At 43.0% G+C, this 17,025-nt stretch overlaps 1 protein-coding gene across 4 annotated transcripts in view; it reads left to right on the forward strand.

The window, feature by feature from the left end:
* The window catches only part of LOC134353213 (adenosine deaminase domain-containing protein 1-like), an 84,396-nt gene that overhangs the window by 40,157 nt on the left and 27,214 nt on the right, over positions 1-17,025 (forward strand). The window contains exons 3-6 of one of the 4 annotated variants that reach the window (XM_063061231.1): positions 1,238-1,312; positions 10,816-10,941; positions 14,313-14,463; positions 15,784-15,918. In XM_063061231.1, the coding sequence (XP_062917301.1) occupies positions 1,288-1,312; positions 10,816-10,941; positions 14,313-14,463; positions 15,784-15,918 (437 nt within the window). In that variant the 5' untranslated portion in view covers positions 1,238-1,287. The remainder of the gene's footprint in view (positions 1-1,237; positions 1,313-10,815; positions 10,942-14,312; positions 14,464-15,783; positions 15,919-17,025) is intronic. The other 3 variants (XM_063061234.1, XM_063061233.1, XM_063061232.1) reach the window with 3 other exon arrangements.

Here is a 17,025-nt window from a genome sequence, read left to right on the forward strand (position 1 = left end):
GTAGGCACAGGAGTACATTCAGCCAGAGACTCATTCCACCGAGATGCAGCACAGAGCGTCATAGGAAGTCATTCCTGTCTGTGGCCATCAAACTTTACAACTCCTCCCTTGGAGGGTCAGACACCCTGAGCCGATAGGCTGGTCCTGGACTTATTTCCTGGCATAATTTACATATTACTATTTAACTATTATGGTTCTATCACTATTTATTATTTATGGTGCAACTGTAACGAAAAGCATCTTCCCCCGGGATCAATGAAGTATGACTATGACTATTTCACTGTATTTCCAAATAGCACCAAGATAGCAGTCCCTTTAAAGTTTCCTGATACAAGCCACCTACTGTGTTATTCAAAGAAATTATTTTCATCAGTGCTGTCAGAAGCTGTCATGCTGTTTTGTGGGGGGAAAGAATAGCATGTTATCAGGCACTGATGAAAAATTAATTGGTAGAATCCTTCTATCCGCTTTTAGGTATCGAAGCTAAGTTATTGCCACTGAATTCTTGTTTAGGTTGGATTTAACAAAAATACTTTTGAACATCATTAAAGACGAATGTCTTAAGTAGTAAGCTCCTGTGGTTAGATTTTAAAAGCTATGACGTGGTTTGAGAAGGAGAGGGGTGAGAAACAAAGTGTGAATGGTTTAATTATAATGAATTCTGATTATGGCTCGTTCCTTATGAAGTGCAATTGCCAATGTTTAGGATTATACAAACCAATTCCGCTGGAGGTGGTGTTCATGCTTGTTGGGTGGTGGGGGTGTGTGTGGGGACTGGCCTTTGCTGTCAGTGCTGCTCTCCAGTGCTCAATCGGTGGAAAGACAGGCTGGATTGCGTGCGTCTGCGCACTATCGGGAACTGTATCATCAATTTGCAGGACATGTCGCTCAGGGACTTGGGCTATATGTATAGGTGTGCGAGTGTGTGTTTTTTTTGTGTGACTCATGTTTTTCGCTCGCTGTTTTGAATGTGCTGTGTATGTTTTGCACCTTGATCCCAGAGGAATTCTGTTTCATTCAGCTGTGTTTATGGATGGTTGAATGTTAATTAAACTTGAATTTGATGTGATTGATTTTAACCGTATATTTGAAAATCAACACCTCAGACCTGTCAGTAGTATGAATGCAACTGAGTACTGATGATCTCCCTCTTGCAAAGAACCTTCTGTAAATATAAAGTGACCCCCTGCCCCCAAATGTCATACCAGCAATAATTTATCTTTCTTAATTGCAACAGCTCAAACTCCAGAAGTTACAAACTCAGGTGCAAGGGCTCAAGTTTTATCCATGAAAACCCCACGAGTCCCAACTGGTAAGAATATCTATCGGGAAAATATTTTTAAGTTGTAAGTTATTTTCTTTTTAAAAAAAAGAGTGGGAGATTGCTGCCAGAATGCTCAGTAAACTGAATGGTATAAAAATATAAACATATTCCTCCTATTTGTAGAGATTTCCCTTGAATTGTGCATTAGATGAGGGGCTAAGTTCTTCCAATCAGCAGATTGGTGGGGATTTACATGGGTGCAGTTTATCTCCCTGTTTGAACAGCATTAGCCACCCCTTTCCTGACAGATTTTCCTGCCATCAGTGTAATCCTCCTTCCTGAGGGCACTCAGTGCTAGGTCCAGAAATGCAGAATTAATTAGGTCTGGACCCAAAGAGTCTTGTCCCCAGTTTGCCCGGCTCCCCGCCCCCCCCCCACCCCCACTAATCTTCTTTTCTCTGGCTGTGGTTTCATTTCCTGCTGCAGGGTTTGTTCTTTGGAGAGCAAACCCCATCTGGCTGCCATTTCTCTACTCTTTGAGGGAGGGGAGGACGAGGGGGAGGGCCGATGCTTTGACTGCTGCTTGTACGTGGGTGGGGAGGGAGGGCTTGGGGGTTCCGATGTTTCCGGCAATCATTCTTTGGGCTTTCTTGTTTTGTGGATATCTGTAAAGAGTAAGAATTTCACGATGGTTACTGCAAACATCTGATATTAAATTGAACCACTTGATCTGTCACCTCAATATCTGGCTGTCTATATTGCGCTGCTCCATTTACAATGCCACGGCAGAAGCAAAGGGATTTGGCAGCCTGGCACTCTAGGGTTTTAAAAACTCTCCTGCACAGGTCTCGTGCCATCACCAGCACAGCGGCCAACCACCACCCTAACTTTCCTCTTGTTAGCAACAGAACTGCTGCACATATAAAATACCCTCTGATGCAGGGTACCTTATAGGTCTTAAACAGATTTAGTGACATGTCTTGTATTTATAAAAAAAAATGCATTGATCTAACCATTATTTATTTTTAATGAGAAAGTTTGCTTTTGATACTAGTTAGATTTGACCTGTGGGGGGCACTCATGAAAACCTGGCACCAATATGTTCACATCAACTCATTCCAGCTGTCCGCACAGGAAAACGTTAGAAGCTGGAGTGAGCCCTTCAGCCACTTGTGCTAGCTTCAGCATCCAACAAGATAATGGCTGACAATTTTACCTCACTGCCACCTTCCTGCACTAATCCCTTAATATCTTAAAGAATCTATCTTGATTGTGCTCAGTGAGAACTCTTCACAACAATCCTGCTTAGGAAATTCCAAGGGTTTACTGGCATTTATAGATGGTCATCAGCTTTGAAACAGATATTAAGCCACGTCGTCCATTGCCATTCTTGGGAGACTGGGGGGCCAGTGCGGTGTTTCCCAGCCATAACGGTTGTATCTGTGCGACAGTGAAGATAGATCTTTCTTTGTCCTTCATAGATCCTTCCTAAAGGTCCGAGATTGCTGGTGAGAGCTCAACGACCTAAAATCAAAGTTTCTAATATGCACTTAGTCATCACTTTGAGGTATACCCGTGCACCTTATTAATGCAGATATCTAGTCAGCCAATCATGTAGCAGCAACAAAACGCATGAAAGCATGCAGACGTGATCAGGAGGTTCCGTTGTTGTTCAGACCAAACATCAGAATTGGTTAGAAATTTGATTTGAATAAAATAATTTTTGGTGACAGATGGGGTTGTTTGATTATCTCAAAAACTGCTGATCGTCTGGGATTTTCATGCACAATAGTTTCTAGGGCTTACAGAGAATGGTGCAAAAAACAAAAAAAAAACAGCCAGTCAGTGGCAGGTCTGTGATGAAAACACCACCTTATTAATGAGAGGGGTCGGAGCAGAATGGCCAGGCTGGTTCAAGCTGACAGGAAGGTGACAGTAGCTCAAGTAACTGTGTGTTAAAACAGTGGTGTGCAGAAGAGCATCTCTGAATGCACAATACATTGAACCCTGATGTGGGTGAGTTACAGCAGCGGTCCCCAACCACTGGGCTGCAAAGCATGTGCTACTGGGCCCCGAGGAAACGATATGAGTCAGCTGCACCTTTCCTCATTCCCTGTCATGCACTGTTGAACTTGAACCTAGGGTTGCCAACTGCCCCGTATTTCCCGGGACATCCCGTATTTTGGGCCAAATTGGTTTGTCCCATATGGGACTGCCCTTGTCCCGTATTTCCCCCACTAAGGTTCCTATGAAACCTTTCGTGCCGAAATGGCATGAAGCAAAGAAGCAATTACCATTAACTTATATGGGAAAAATTTTTGAGCGTTCCCAGACCCAAAAAATAACCTACCAAATAACATAAAACTGAAAATAAATAACACTAACATATAGTAAAAGCAGGAATGATATGATAAATACACAGCCTATATAAAGTAGAAATAATGTATATACAGTATAGTTGGGAAGATGAAGGCAAAAGCGATTTGTGGGGGAGGGGGAATCAGCACGTACGCGTATGCGCACATCACATGCATACACAGGTGCTCGCGGAAGGCTTCATGGTCATGGTTGTCTCTTTGGGGTAAAGTATCCCAGGATTTGACTGCTACTTTTGTCCCTTATTTGGGAGTGAGAAAGTTGGCAACCCTAACTGTAAAAGACATGTTGAGGTGAGTTTAACCCTACTTTGAACACCCCCCCCCCCCCGATCGGCCGGTCTGCAAGAATATTAAACTGGTCCGTGGTGCGAAAAAGGTTGGGAACCCCTTGGCTACAGCAGCAGAAGACCACAAACATACACTCAGTGACCACCTTACTAGGTACAGGAGGTTTGTGATAAAGTAGCCACAATTGTAAATTTAGAGAGAAATTTCATTTTGAACAGAGCAAGTAAAGAGTTTGTTAATAATTCCATCCTCCATGTTCTATTAAGATGTGATCATTGCTTTTCTATCTGTGAAAGTTTTTATTTGCTGGTCGCTAAGTACCAGGTGCACTCAGAGGTTCAGATGTGTCATTATCTCAGGCTTAGCTTGTGTTAAAAACTGAAAGTGCTGGAAATCTGGAATGAAAACACAAAACGCTGGTAACATTCTGCAGGTCTGTGGAAGGAGGAAATTTAATGCTCCAGGTCGGGAACCTGCCATCAGAACTGGTTGGGGAGAAGGTGGAGAAAGTACAAAGTTCATTTATTATCCAAGTACTTGTACTTTTTACAGTCTTGAGCTTCATCTCCTTACAGGCAGCCACAAAACAAAGAATTCTAATAGAACCTGTGAAAAAGATCATCAGACACCCAATGTGCAGAAAAACAAATTTTGCAAATGATAAAATTCAGCAAATAACATTCAGAACTGAAGTTCCTGAAAGGGAGTCCACGGCCAGTAAGCCAGTCATTTCTGCAGCCTCAGTTTAGTGCAGAGACAAGTAAACCTGGCCAAGCAGTGAGCTGAACACCACCCCATCTCTTGTCTCCAGCCCCAACACCCTGACCTTTTCAATCTGGCCCAACACTTAAACTGTCCAAACCTTGGGCTGTTCCTCGCTCTCGCACCCGGGCCCTGCCGCTTTGATACCCTTGAGCCTGGGCATAGGATGGCTAGGACAAAGGAGATACTTCCGATAGTGAGTCCAAATGAGTTACTGTGCGCTTACTGGCAGATGATTCTACTTTGTGTAACATGCAAGGTTGTGGACCAAACCAGCATGCTGGACTATACAAATAGAATAGATGGTGTTAGCTTTAACGAGAGGTTGGTGAGCTTGGGTTCTTTTTTCCTGGTGTGTCAGAGGCCAAGGGAGAGAGACCTGATAGAAGAGAGGCATAGATAGGATGGACAGCCAAACCTTTAATCCAAGGGTGGGGAAGTCAAACAGTAGAAAGCAACACTTACAGAACACTGGGGCAACTCAGCAGGTCAGGCAGCACCTACAGAGAGGAATAAACATTCATCGTTGTGAGTCCTGGTGAAGGGTCTCGGCCCGAAATGTCAACTGTTTATTTCCCTCCATAGATGCTGCCTGACCTGCTGTGACTCTCCAGCATTGGGCTCTGGATTTCCAGCCTCTGCAGAATCTTTTGTCTTTATTCTAAGCATATCTGTAGGGTGACGGGGATGAGAAAGGTAAGTTTTTTTTAGAGATTTGTAGGTGCTTGGAACAGGCTGCTAGGGATGGTGCTGGAAGCAGCTGCAATAGTGGCTTTCAAGAGGTGTTTAATTAGGTACATGAATTTGTGGGAAATGGGGGGATGTGGGCCATGTGTAGGCAGAGGGGTTACTTAAATTTGGCATGGTGCTCAGCATAGAGTTGGTGGCCCAAGGGGCCTTCTCCTCTGCTGTACTGTTCTATGCTGTAATAGAAAACTTGAACCAAAAAAAAACATGCTGATGGCGAGGTTAATTGGGCATTGTGAATCAACTCTGCTGTGTAGATGAGAGATAAGCTGAATAAGAATATCAAAGTAGCTCACAGGGAACATTAGTGGGTGAATGGGATTGCTCAGCAACTCAGTGTAGGCTCAATAGGTCAAATGCTATTTGGAAACTACAGGTCAGCGTAGACTCAATAGGTCAAATGTTATTTAGAAACTATAGATCAACATAGATTCAAATCAGGGTAGACTCAATATGTCAAATGCTATTTAGAAACTACAGGTCAGCGTAGACTCATATCAGGGTAGACGTAATAGGTCAAATGCTATTTAGAAACTACAGGTCAGCGTAGACTCTATAGGCCAAATGATATTTAGAAACTATAGATAAGTATTAGCATCCACACATGCGCACGTCCCTTCACTTTTTCCACTCCACAGTTTAAACATTAAACTGCAAATGTCGAAGAGAGGGTGTACCTACACCCTTTACAACCTTCGTACAGGCCAAAGGATTCAGTGCTGTTCCACTCATAAATTCACTGTGTTGTAGCAACGTAGGCAACACACACAAAATGCTGGAGGAACTCGGCAGGCCAGGCAGCACCTATGGAAAAGAGTACAGTGGATGTATTGGGCTGAAACCCTTCAGCAGGAAATGTAGCAACCAGTTTGTGCGCAGCCAGATCCCTCAGCAGTTACATTACATTTATAGTTAGAACATAGAATAGTACAGCACAGTACAGGCCCTTCAGCCCACAATGTTGTGCTGACCCTCAAACCCTGCCTCCCATATAAGCCCCCACCTTAAATTCCTCCATATACCTATCTAGTAGTCTGTTTGCAGAGGTGTTTGTCTCCTCACTGAGAAGAAGTTTGTTTATTTATTTCAAGATACAGTGCGGAATACGACCTTCTGGTCCTTCGAACTGCACCACCCAACTACCCCTGATTTCAATCCCTAACCTAATCACGGGAGAATTTACGATGAGAAATTAATCTACTAACTTCTATGTCTTCAGACTGTGGGAGGAAGCCCACGCTTCCAAGGGGAGGATGTACAAAGGCTCCTTACAGAGGATGCCTGGACTGAACGTTGAACTCCAATACCCTGTGATGTAATAGCATTGCGCTAACCATTACATTACTGTGGTTAAGTCGCGGAGTCATACAGTGCACCTTTGTCTTTAAAGTGATGCTGTGCGGTCTTCTGCATTCAGTTGAAGAAGTGAACAGGCTTGAGTTTTGTTCCTTGTCCAGAGAAGAGTGTCTTCAGCAATCTAATGTGTTCTCAGTGCAATATCCCAGTAGAGCCCAGATTATTTCCTCAAGTCTCAAGTGGATTTGAATTCAAATTTCTGGCTGAAGGTGAGGATGCTGCCACAATTCTGAATATGGTAACAGTGCAGAGTCAAAGTATTTTTTCACTGATCTGCGAATCGCTGGTCTTTCTGGGAAGTTGAGAAGGGATAACTTACTGGGAGTTTCAAACAATTTAAATGAAATTCTTTTTTAAGATGCTGTTCATTATGTTCTGACTGAATCTGATTATTTGAATACCTTCAAACTGACGGCAAGAATATCGATCTCTCCTGGTTAAAAAAAATTCCCTCCCCCTCACCCCTTCTTCTGTTCCCCACTCTGGCCTCTTACCTCTTCTCAGCTGCCCGTCACCTCCCCCTGGGTTCCCCTCCTCCTTCCCATTCTCCTATGGACCATTCTTCCCTCCAATCAGTTTCCCCCTTTTTCAGTACTTGACCTTTCCCACCCACCTGGCATCACCGATCACCTGCCAGCCCACCTTTTTTAATTGGGCATCTTCCCACTTCCTTTTCAGTCCTGTTGAAGGTTCTTTGCCCGAAACATCAACAAGGAGTATTGTAGGTAAGGCAGATGAGTTTAGGGCATGGATTGGCATGTTATTGCTATTAGTGAGACTTGGTTGCAGGAGGGGCAGGACTGGCAGTCTAATGTTCTGGGGTTCCGTTGTTTCAAAGGTGACAGAGGGGGAAGGATGAAAGGGGGAAGAGTGGCATTACTAGTCAGGGAAAATATCACAGCTGTGCGTAGACAGGACAGCCTGGTGGGCTTGTCTACAAAGGCCATATGGGTGGAGCTGAGGAACGGGAAAGGTGTGATCACACTAATAGAGTTGTATTATAGACCGCCCAGTAGTCAGAGAGAATTGGAGGAGCAAATCTGTAGAGAGATAGCAGACCGATGTAAGAATCAGAAGTTGTAGTAGTAGGAGATTTTAACTTTCCACATATTGACTGGGACTCCCACATTGTGAAAGGGCTAGATCAGGGGTCCCCAACCTTCCTCGCACCGCGGACCGGTTTAATATTGACAACATTCTTGTGGAGCCACCGATGGGGGGGAGGGGGGTGTTCAAGTTCAACAGTGCATGACAGGGAATGAGGAACGGTGCAGCTGACTCATATCGTTTCATATCTCCAAATCATATCGTTTCCTCCTGTACCAGTGTTTCAGACAGATGGATGTTTCTTCCCGTCTCAATAGGGTCTGTCACCGACACGGCCGTACAGAAAGAGACTCTACAGCCCATTATCCTAATGTTTCACTTCCAATAGTCAGTCACAGTAGCACATCTTTGCAGCCTGGTGGTTGGGGACCACTGAGCGAGATGGCTTGGAGTTTCTCAAATGTGTTCGGGAAGGTTTTCTAAATCAATATATAGAGGTACCTGCGAGAGAGGATGCAATGCTTGATCTCCTGTTAGGGAAACAGACAGGTCAGGTGACAGAAGTATGTGTAGACGAACATTTTGGGTCCAATGATCACAATGTCATTAGTTTAAAGTTAATTATGGATAAGGATAGGTCTGGTCCCTGAGTTGAGGTTCTAAATTGGAGAAGGGCCAATTTTGTGGAAATGAGAAGGGATCTAGGAAGAGTGGATTGGGATGAGTTGTTTTCTGGCAAGGATGTGTTCAGTAAGTGGAAGGCCTTCAAAGGCAAAATTTTGAGAGTGCAGAGTTTGCATGTTCCTGCCAGGATTAAAGGCAAAGTTAACAGGCATAGGGAACCTTGGTTTTCGAGGGATATTGGCGATCTGGTTAGGAAAAAGAGAGGGTGTATAACGGGTATAGGCAACAAGGAACAAATGAGGTACTTGAAGAGTATAGAAAATGTAAGAAAATACTAAAGAAGGAAATCAGAAAGGCAAAAAGAAGACATGATGTTGCTTTGGCAGATAATGTGAAGGTAACCCCGAAGGGTTTCTGCAAGTGTATTAAGAGTAAAAAGATAGTAAGGGACAGAATTGGTCCCCTGGAGGACCAGAGTGGTCGTTTATGTGCAGAGCCTCACGAGATGGGGGAGATCTTAAACAGTTTTTTTGCATCAGTATTTACTCAGGAAACTGGCATAGCGTATATGGAAGGAAGGAAGGGAAACAAGCAGTAGTGTCATAGAGATTAAAGAGGAGGAAGTGTTTGCTGCCTTACAGCGAATAAGGGTAGATAAATCCCCCTGACATGATATTTCCTCGGACCTTGAGGGAGACTAGTGTAGAAATTGCAGGGGCCCTGGCAGAAATATTTAAAATGTCCTTAGCCAGGGGTGTGGTGCCGGAGGATTGGAGGGTAGCTCATGTCGTTCTGTTGTTTAAAAAGGCTCCAAAAGTAAACCAGGTAATTACAAACCAGTGAGCCTTACACCAGTAGTAGGAAAATTATTGGAAGGTGTTCTGAGAGATCGGATATACAAGTATTTGGACAGCCAAGGGCTGATTAAGGATAGTCAGCATGGCTTTGTGTGTGGTAGATTGTGTTTAACGAATCTTGTAGAGTTTTTCAAGGAGGTTACCAAGAAAGTAGATGAAGGAAAGACTGTGGATGTTGTCTACATGGACTTTAGTAAGACCTTTGACAAGGTCCCACATGGGAGGTTAGTTCAGAAGGTTCAGACATTAGGTATCCATGGAGAGGTTGTAAACTGGATTTGAAATTGGCTGTGTGGGAGAAGACAGAGAGTGGTAGTGGATGATTGCTTCTCAGACTGGAGGCCTGTGATTAGTGGTGTGCCTCTGGGATCTGTGCTGGGACCATTGTTGTTTGTTGTCTATATCAATGATCTAGATGATAATGTGGGAAATTGGATCAGCAAGTTTGCTGATGACACTAAGATTGGAGGCGTTGTGGACAGTGAGGAAGGCTTTCAAAGCTTGCAGAGGGATCTGAATCAACTGGAAAAAATGGGCCAGAAAATGGCAGAGGGAATTTAATGCAGACAAGTGTGAGGTGTTGCATTTTGGAAGGACAAATCAAGGTAGGACATACACAGTAAATGGTAGGGTACTGAGGAGTGCGGAGGAACAAAGGGATCTGGGAGTTCAGATACACAATCCCCTGAAAGTGGCGTCACAGGTAGGCAGGGTTGTAAAGAAGGGTTTTGGTATCCTGGCATTCATAAATCCAAGTATTGAGTATAGGAGTTGGGATGTTTTGGTGAGGTTGTATAAGACATTGGAGAGGCCAAATTTGGAGTATTGTGTGCAGTTCTGGTCACCTAACTATAGGAAGGATATCAGTAAGATTGAAAGAGTGCAGAGAAGATTTACTAGGATGTTGCTGGGTCTTCAGGAGTTGAGTTACAGGGAAAGATTGAACAGATTAGGACTTTATTCCTTGGCGTGTAGAAGAACGGGGGGGACTTGATAGAGGTTTACAAAATTATGAGGGGTATAGACAGTAAATATGAGTAGGCTCTTTCCACTTAGATTAGGAGAGATAAATATGAGAGGACATGGCTTTAGGGTGAAAGAGGAAAGGTTTAGGGGGAATATTAGGGGGAACTTCTTCACTCAGAGAGTGGTGGGAGTGTGGAACGAGCTGCCATCTGACGTGGTAAATGTGGGCTCACTCTTAAGTTTTAAGAATAAATTGGATAGCTACATGGATGGGAGAGGTCTGGAGGGTTGTGGACTGGGTGCAGGTCAATGGGACTAGCGGAATAAAGTTCCGGCACAGACTAGAAGGGTCGAATGGCCTGTTTTCTGTGCTGTAGTGTTCCATGGTTCTATGGTTTATTCATCCCCATAGATGCCGCCTGACCTAAGTTCCTCCAGCTTTTTCTGTGTGTTGCTCTGGATTTCAAGCATCTGCTGAATCTTCTGCATTTATTATTTGAATATCATCTCTCTTGATGTATTTCAGAAAATTTGGTTATTCATCCTATCCGATGTGCAGCAGTTAGCAATTGCGTATTGAAGATGCTCTTGAAATGCCACCCAAATGTTCAGAGCTCCACAAAGACACTGGCTGCCTTCATAGTAGAGAAAGGTAAGTTAGTCACCCTTGATGTGCCACTTCATTGCAAGGGAAATCTGTAGTTTGAACTGGAAAGTAAATAAGATTTTTTGCTGCTTCTTAATCTTTTAAAGTAATCGACCATTAAATTTAATATCCAATGTAGAAAATATGCAAAGAGAGAAACTTTCTCTTTGCACCAGATTATGATGTCAGTCTCTAGTTTGAGTACAGGATTCCCACGCATGCCCACATCATTGTCAGCTTTCCAACAGGAAGTTCCACATCATTTATGGTGTCCTAAAGCTTTGGAAATAATTTACTTGTAGACAGTTTGAAGATATAGAGATTGTCTGTGCTAGAATTTGGAGCAACAATCTGCTGGAGGAACTCAGTAGATTGAGGGGAATCTGTATAGAAAAGGAACTGTTAACATTTTGGATTAGAATCCTGAATGAGGACAAGGAAGCCAGAAATAATCAACAAGAACATAGAACAGCACAGAACAGGAATAGGCCCTTTGGCCCACAATGTTTTACTGAATCAGCTAAAAAGTAAATTTAAAAAAACTCCCAAAAACTGATCCCTCCTACCTACACAACACCCATATCCCTCTATCTTCCTCATAGTCATGTACCTATCTAAACTCTCTAAAAAGCCTCTACCAGCCAGTGCATTCCAGGCATCCACCACTCACTGAGCAAAAAGCTCACCCCTCACAACCCCTTTGAACCTACCCCCCTCACCTTTAATGCATGCCCTCTGTTATTAGACTCTTCAACGCTGGGAGACAGATAACTCTCTGTCCACTCTATCTATGCCTCTCATAATCTTGTAAACCTCTCTCAGGTCTCCCCTCAGCCTCCATCGTTCCAGAGAAAACAACCCAAGTTTGTCCAGCCTCTCTTGATAGCAAATACCCTCTAAACCAGGCACTATCCTGGGAAACCTCTTCTGCACCCTCTCCAAAGCCTCTACATCCTTCTTGTAGTGCGGCGACCAGAACTGTATGCAATACGCTCGATGTGGCCTAACCAGAGTTTTATAAAGTTGCAACAGAACCTCTTGACTTTTGAACTCAATGCCAAAAGTTAGGGGATTTGCCCCAGTACATCATGGGTAAATCCCTCCCAACCATTAAGCACATCTATATGAAAAGCGATTGTAGGAAAGCAGCATCCCTCGTCAGAGATCCCTATCATACAGACATGCTCTTTTCCTGCTGGTGTCATCAGACAGAAGGTAAAAGAGCTTCAGGACTCACACCACTAGGTTCAAGAAGAGTTACTACCCTTCAGCCATCAAGCTGTTGAACAAAAGGGGATAACTACACTCACTTGCCCATCCATTGAGATGTTCTCACAACCAATGATTTCACTTTAAGGACTCTTTATTGTCTTTTACTTTGAACTTTGAAACATACAGCGAAATGTGTCATTTTGTGTCATTGACCAACACAGGCCAAGGATTGTACTGGGCTGCCCGTTAGTGTCACCACGGTTCCAGTGGCAACGTAGAATGCCCACAACTCATTAACCTTAACCCTAACCCTAACCCAGACGTCTTCGGAAAGTGAGGAAACTTACGCAGTCACCGGGTGGGGGTGGGGGGGAAGCATACTATTCAGAGAGTGCCAAGAATTGAACCTCGACCAGTGTTTTCTGTCGCTGTGAAGCAGTGTGCTAATTATTACACTACCGTGTTACCTTGCTGTTGATGGAGAGTTCCATTTGAAGCATTTAATTGAAATGTGATTGATACAAAGAAGCTCTTTCTTAAAGCACATATTTAGTTTACAGAGAAGAAAATTGCATCAGTCTGGTAATAGCAAAAGCAGGATTCACAACAATCTTTTTAGATATTCTGTCCTGTGAAACTGCGATTGCATGCAAGAAGCAGTGGGTTAATTCCGACTTGGAACAGCAATTGTTAGCCGAGACGTGGATGACTGAGTTGGGATATTAACTAGGTTTAAACAGATTATTTCTGGAACACCCACAAGTGAGGTGTCAGCTTTCCTCTTTCAGCCTATAACTTGAGACTATGTGAGTGCATTTTGGCTGCTAAAGTTTGAAGAAGCAGTTCACCCATGTGGAGTTCTCAAGCAAGTAACCTTCCAGTCTGTTCAGAATAATCAGCTTGGTATGAGTTCTGTATTTTGATTATTGCTTGTATTTTCTAGATTTATAATTTTCAAGCTGTTATCCAAGTTCCTTGGTTTGAATCCTAGTGCAACTCAACTCCAGATGATTGGTCGGAAAACAAGACATTTTGGGGATTCTTTGTAAAAATTTAGGAAGAAATCTAGTTTTTAATTATGCATTGTCTGCAGATCCCAGGATTCTTTCAGTTAAAATTCTATATTTTTAAGTACAAAGTAAATTTATTAACAAAGTATATGTTGCACATATAACCCTGAGATTCATTTTCATATGGGCATACTCAACAAATCTGTAGAATTGTAACTGATAGATCAATGAAAGACTGCCCAACTTGGGCGTTCATCCAGAGTGCAGAAGGCAACAAACTGCAAATGCAGAGTGAAGAAACAATAATATAAATAAGCAATTAATATTGAGACGAAGTGTCCTTGAAAGTAAGCCCATAATTTATGGGAACACTTTAGTGCTGGGACAAGCGAAGTTGCATGAAGTTATCCCTGTTGGTTCAAGAGCCTGATTGTTAAGAGGTAATAACTGTTCTTGAGAGTCCTGAGGCTCTTGTACGTTCTTCCTGAAGGCAGCAGCTAGAAGAAAGCATATCCTGGGTGGGGGTCTCTGATGAGGATTGCGCTTTCCTGCGACAGTGTTTCATGTAGATGTGCTCAGTGGTGGGGAGGGCTGTACCTGTGATGGACTGGGCCGTATCTACTACTTTTTGTAGGACTTACCATTCAAAGGCATTGGTTCTCCCATACCAGGCCATGATGCAGCCAGTCAATATACTCTCCACTACACACTTATAGAAGTTTGTCAAAGTTCTAGATGCCATGCTAAATCTCTGCAGACTTGAGGAAAATTTCAGAGTAGAAGTTGAAGATGCAGGGATGGGGTTGAGGATTGGTGCAGCATAAGTATCAACAGTGTGAGTTTAAAAATAACCAATTTGATTTTGTTTACTAAGTTACAGAGAAAATCCTCTTTTTTTTTACCTCTAACTTCCGCTCGCTCCCCCATTCACCTTCCCTTTTTCCAGTTTACATGATTGTGCAAACTTCAACACAGTGTATTGCACTAATGAATGTACAGCAGTTCCGGAATAACTTTAGCTTCCATTGCCTATATCAAGCAGTCCCAAGCCATTGATAATAAAAAATACAACATCTTTCATTCTGCTTCAGCAAGAATGTTTCAATCCCTGCTTCAAAACGATGCCCTTTACCACCATTGACTTTGGCTCCACAGTGATAGAAGACTGCAGTGACAACGCTGGTGAAAAGTACGAAGTTGTTGCCATAGGAACAGGAGAGACTTGTTACAGCGGTTGGATATGTTTCGATGGCCGTTTACTCCATGACTGTCATGCTGTAGTGGTCGCCAGAAGAGCATTGCAAAGGTAATGACGCAGAAAGTTGGTTTAAATCTATATCATGAGACCTCCTGTCTCTCATCCTTAATATACTCAGTGGAGTATGTGTTTCTAAGTAGTTCTTCCAAGTGCAAAGAGACAGTGCAAACATTTGCATTCTAGAGGCACTGTAATAAAGAGGAAATGAGGCTGATCCTTTTGAACAGAATTGAGGGGAGACTGGAGCTAACGGGCTGGATTGGAACAGGCACATTAGTATGTCAAAATAGTTATTTTTTTAAAAAATAATTCAAAACCAAGTGCTTTGCATCAGTTTTCACTGTGGAAGACATTAGTGTTGTGTCTACAACTACATATAAATTAAATAAAAGCATGTACACGGGAAGTGAGGTTAACTGGTGTATTCACATTGCAGGGGGAGAGAGCAAGAGATTATCACTGCGCATGCGTAGACAACAGATCAGTATGTGTGGCTAAGTTATCAGTCCATACGTATTGCTTTAATAGAAATAAGTCCATACATTACTCTTCCTCCCCTTTAGATTAATGTAACATAAAACTGTATATGTAACAAAACATTCAATTCCATATTCAAATAAATGTGCTTTCATAACAACAGTCCATAACTAATTTCACTATACTAAAGATTCAGTCTTTTGAATGGCGCTCCGTTTCTTTCAGGATAACATCTTTGGACCTGTGGAGTGGCGTCAGGTTTGGCTGGTGTCTTGTCAACAGCAACTTCCTCTGTTGCAGCTGTTACGTTGCTGTCAGTGACATGATCATCACTGAATGGTAATTCCGGTGGCTGTAATGTGTCCGTCTTGTTGGATGCAGTCGACTCAGCTGTGTTCTTTAGCTGAGCATGCATGACGTTTCCATGTCTGATCTCCAACATCCACTGTGTACATCAGTGGTCCAGTTCTAGTAGCTATCCCACCAGATGTCTATTTGTCTTCTTGGTAATCAGACGCTAGGACTTCCTGTCCAACCTTGAAGCTCCTTGCTACTTCACTTGGCAGCTGGTTAAACTGTTTATTCTGCACTTCCCTCTGTAGATTTGGTTTCAGGAGGTCTATGCAAGATCTCAGACCGTCCTGATGAAGGATTCGAGCCCAAAATGTCGACTGTACTCTTTTCCATAGACGCTGCCTGGTCTGCTGAGTTCCTCCAGCATTTAGTGTGTGTTGCAAGCATGACCTGAGTTGTGATATATTTTCTGGTTTGGGTGCCTGCAGCACTGCTTCCGTCTTCTTTTGTGACTTATGTAAGCCATGCTTGTCAGTGACATGTCCACAATATGGGATTTCATTCTTGAAAAACTTACATTTCTCTCTTTGCATGCAGAACTCAGCCAACTTTCTGGAGGTGCTCTTCATCATTCTTGTTAGTCACAATGTTAGTCATTGTGTTCCTGGGATATCTTGGATCAGTAGGTCGCTTGCTCTTTGCCAAACTGCTGGAGCTGGTGCAGCACCAAAGGTGAAATGATTTTACTGGAACAGTCCCTTGTGAGTGTTGATTGTGATTAACTTCCTGCTTGACTCCTCAATCTGCATTTGCATATAGGCTTGTGACAAGTCTATCTTTGAGAACCACTTCCTGCCTTCCAAAGATGCAAAAATGTATTCTATTCAAAGCAGGGGATATTGCACAGTATGCAGCACAGGGTTGATGCTCGCCTTGACATCTCCGCGTATGAGAACAGCTCTGACCTTTCCTTTCTCGATCACCTGGACAATGGGCATTACACTCATTACACTCAATCTTAGAGAGAGTGCCAGAAACCTCTAAGCTCTGAAGTTCAGCATCCACTTCAGGACATTGTGCGTAAGGCACTGGACGCGCTTTATGGAATCTTGGTGTTGTTGCTGCTTCATCCATTTCAGTTTTGGCCTTCATGCTTTGGGGTTTACCAATCCCCTTCTCAAATACCTTCTCATTAACATTAAGCAAATCTGGCAGTCTGTGGTTAGTGCTACCATTTGGGCAGCAGTTGCCTTTTGACACATTGAGAGCTTTTAATGTGTGCCAGTCTAGTTGGATTTTTTTCAGCCATTCTTGTTCAAAAGGCAGTGCCCCTCCTCCCCACTTCTCAACACATACAGCTCTAACTGCTGTGTTCTGCCTCTGTACATCACATTTACTTTCAGTTTGCTCTTGGAGACACTTTTTCACCTGTATAAGTCTTTAGCACCACTGAGATCTTTTCTAATGTTAGCTTAGAGAGCAGTCTATTGTAGTCAGCCTCTGAAATTATAGACAAAGCTGACCCTGTATCCAGTTCTATAGCAGACACATCTATTGTGATCCAGATGATTTTGTGATCTGCTTCAGTTATACTGTGCAGTTCTAGGCATTGCAGCTCACCCTTGTCTGACTCTGTGTTGTCTGATTCTGTTTCACATTCGGTCACTTTATGCATTTGTTTAGTTTTCTGTTTGAAACTTTTCACTCTGTTTGGTTTTTCTCTTTAATTGTGTTTCTTGCCTGATTTGCAAACACTCTCTACCTACCTCTCCACCTATCTTCGTATCATCCGCAAACTTTGCCACAAAGCCTTCAATTCCATTATCTAAATCATTGACA

This window comes from Mobula hypostoma, chromosome 10 (assembly GCF_963921235.1).
Source record: "Mobula hypostoma chromosome 10, sMobHyp1.1, whole genome shotgun sequence".
Classification (NCBI taxonomy): Eukaryota; Metazoa; Chordata; class Chondrichthyes; order Myliobatiformes; family Myliobatidae; genus Mobula; species Mobula hypostoma.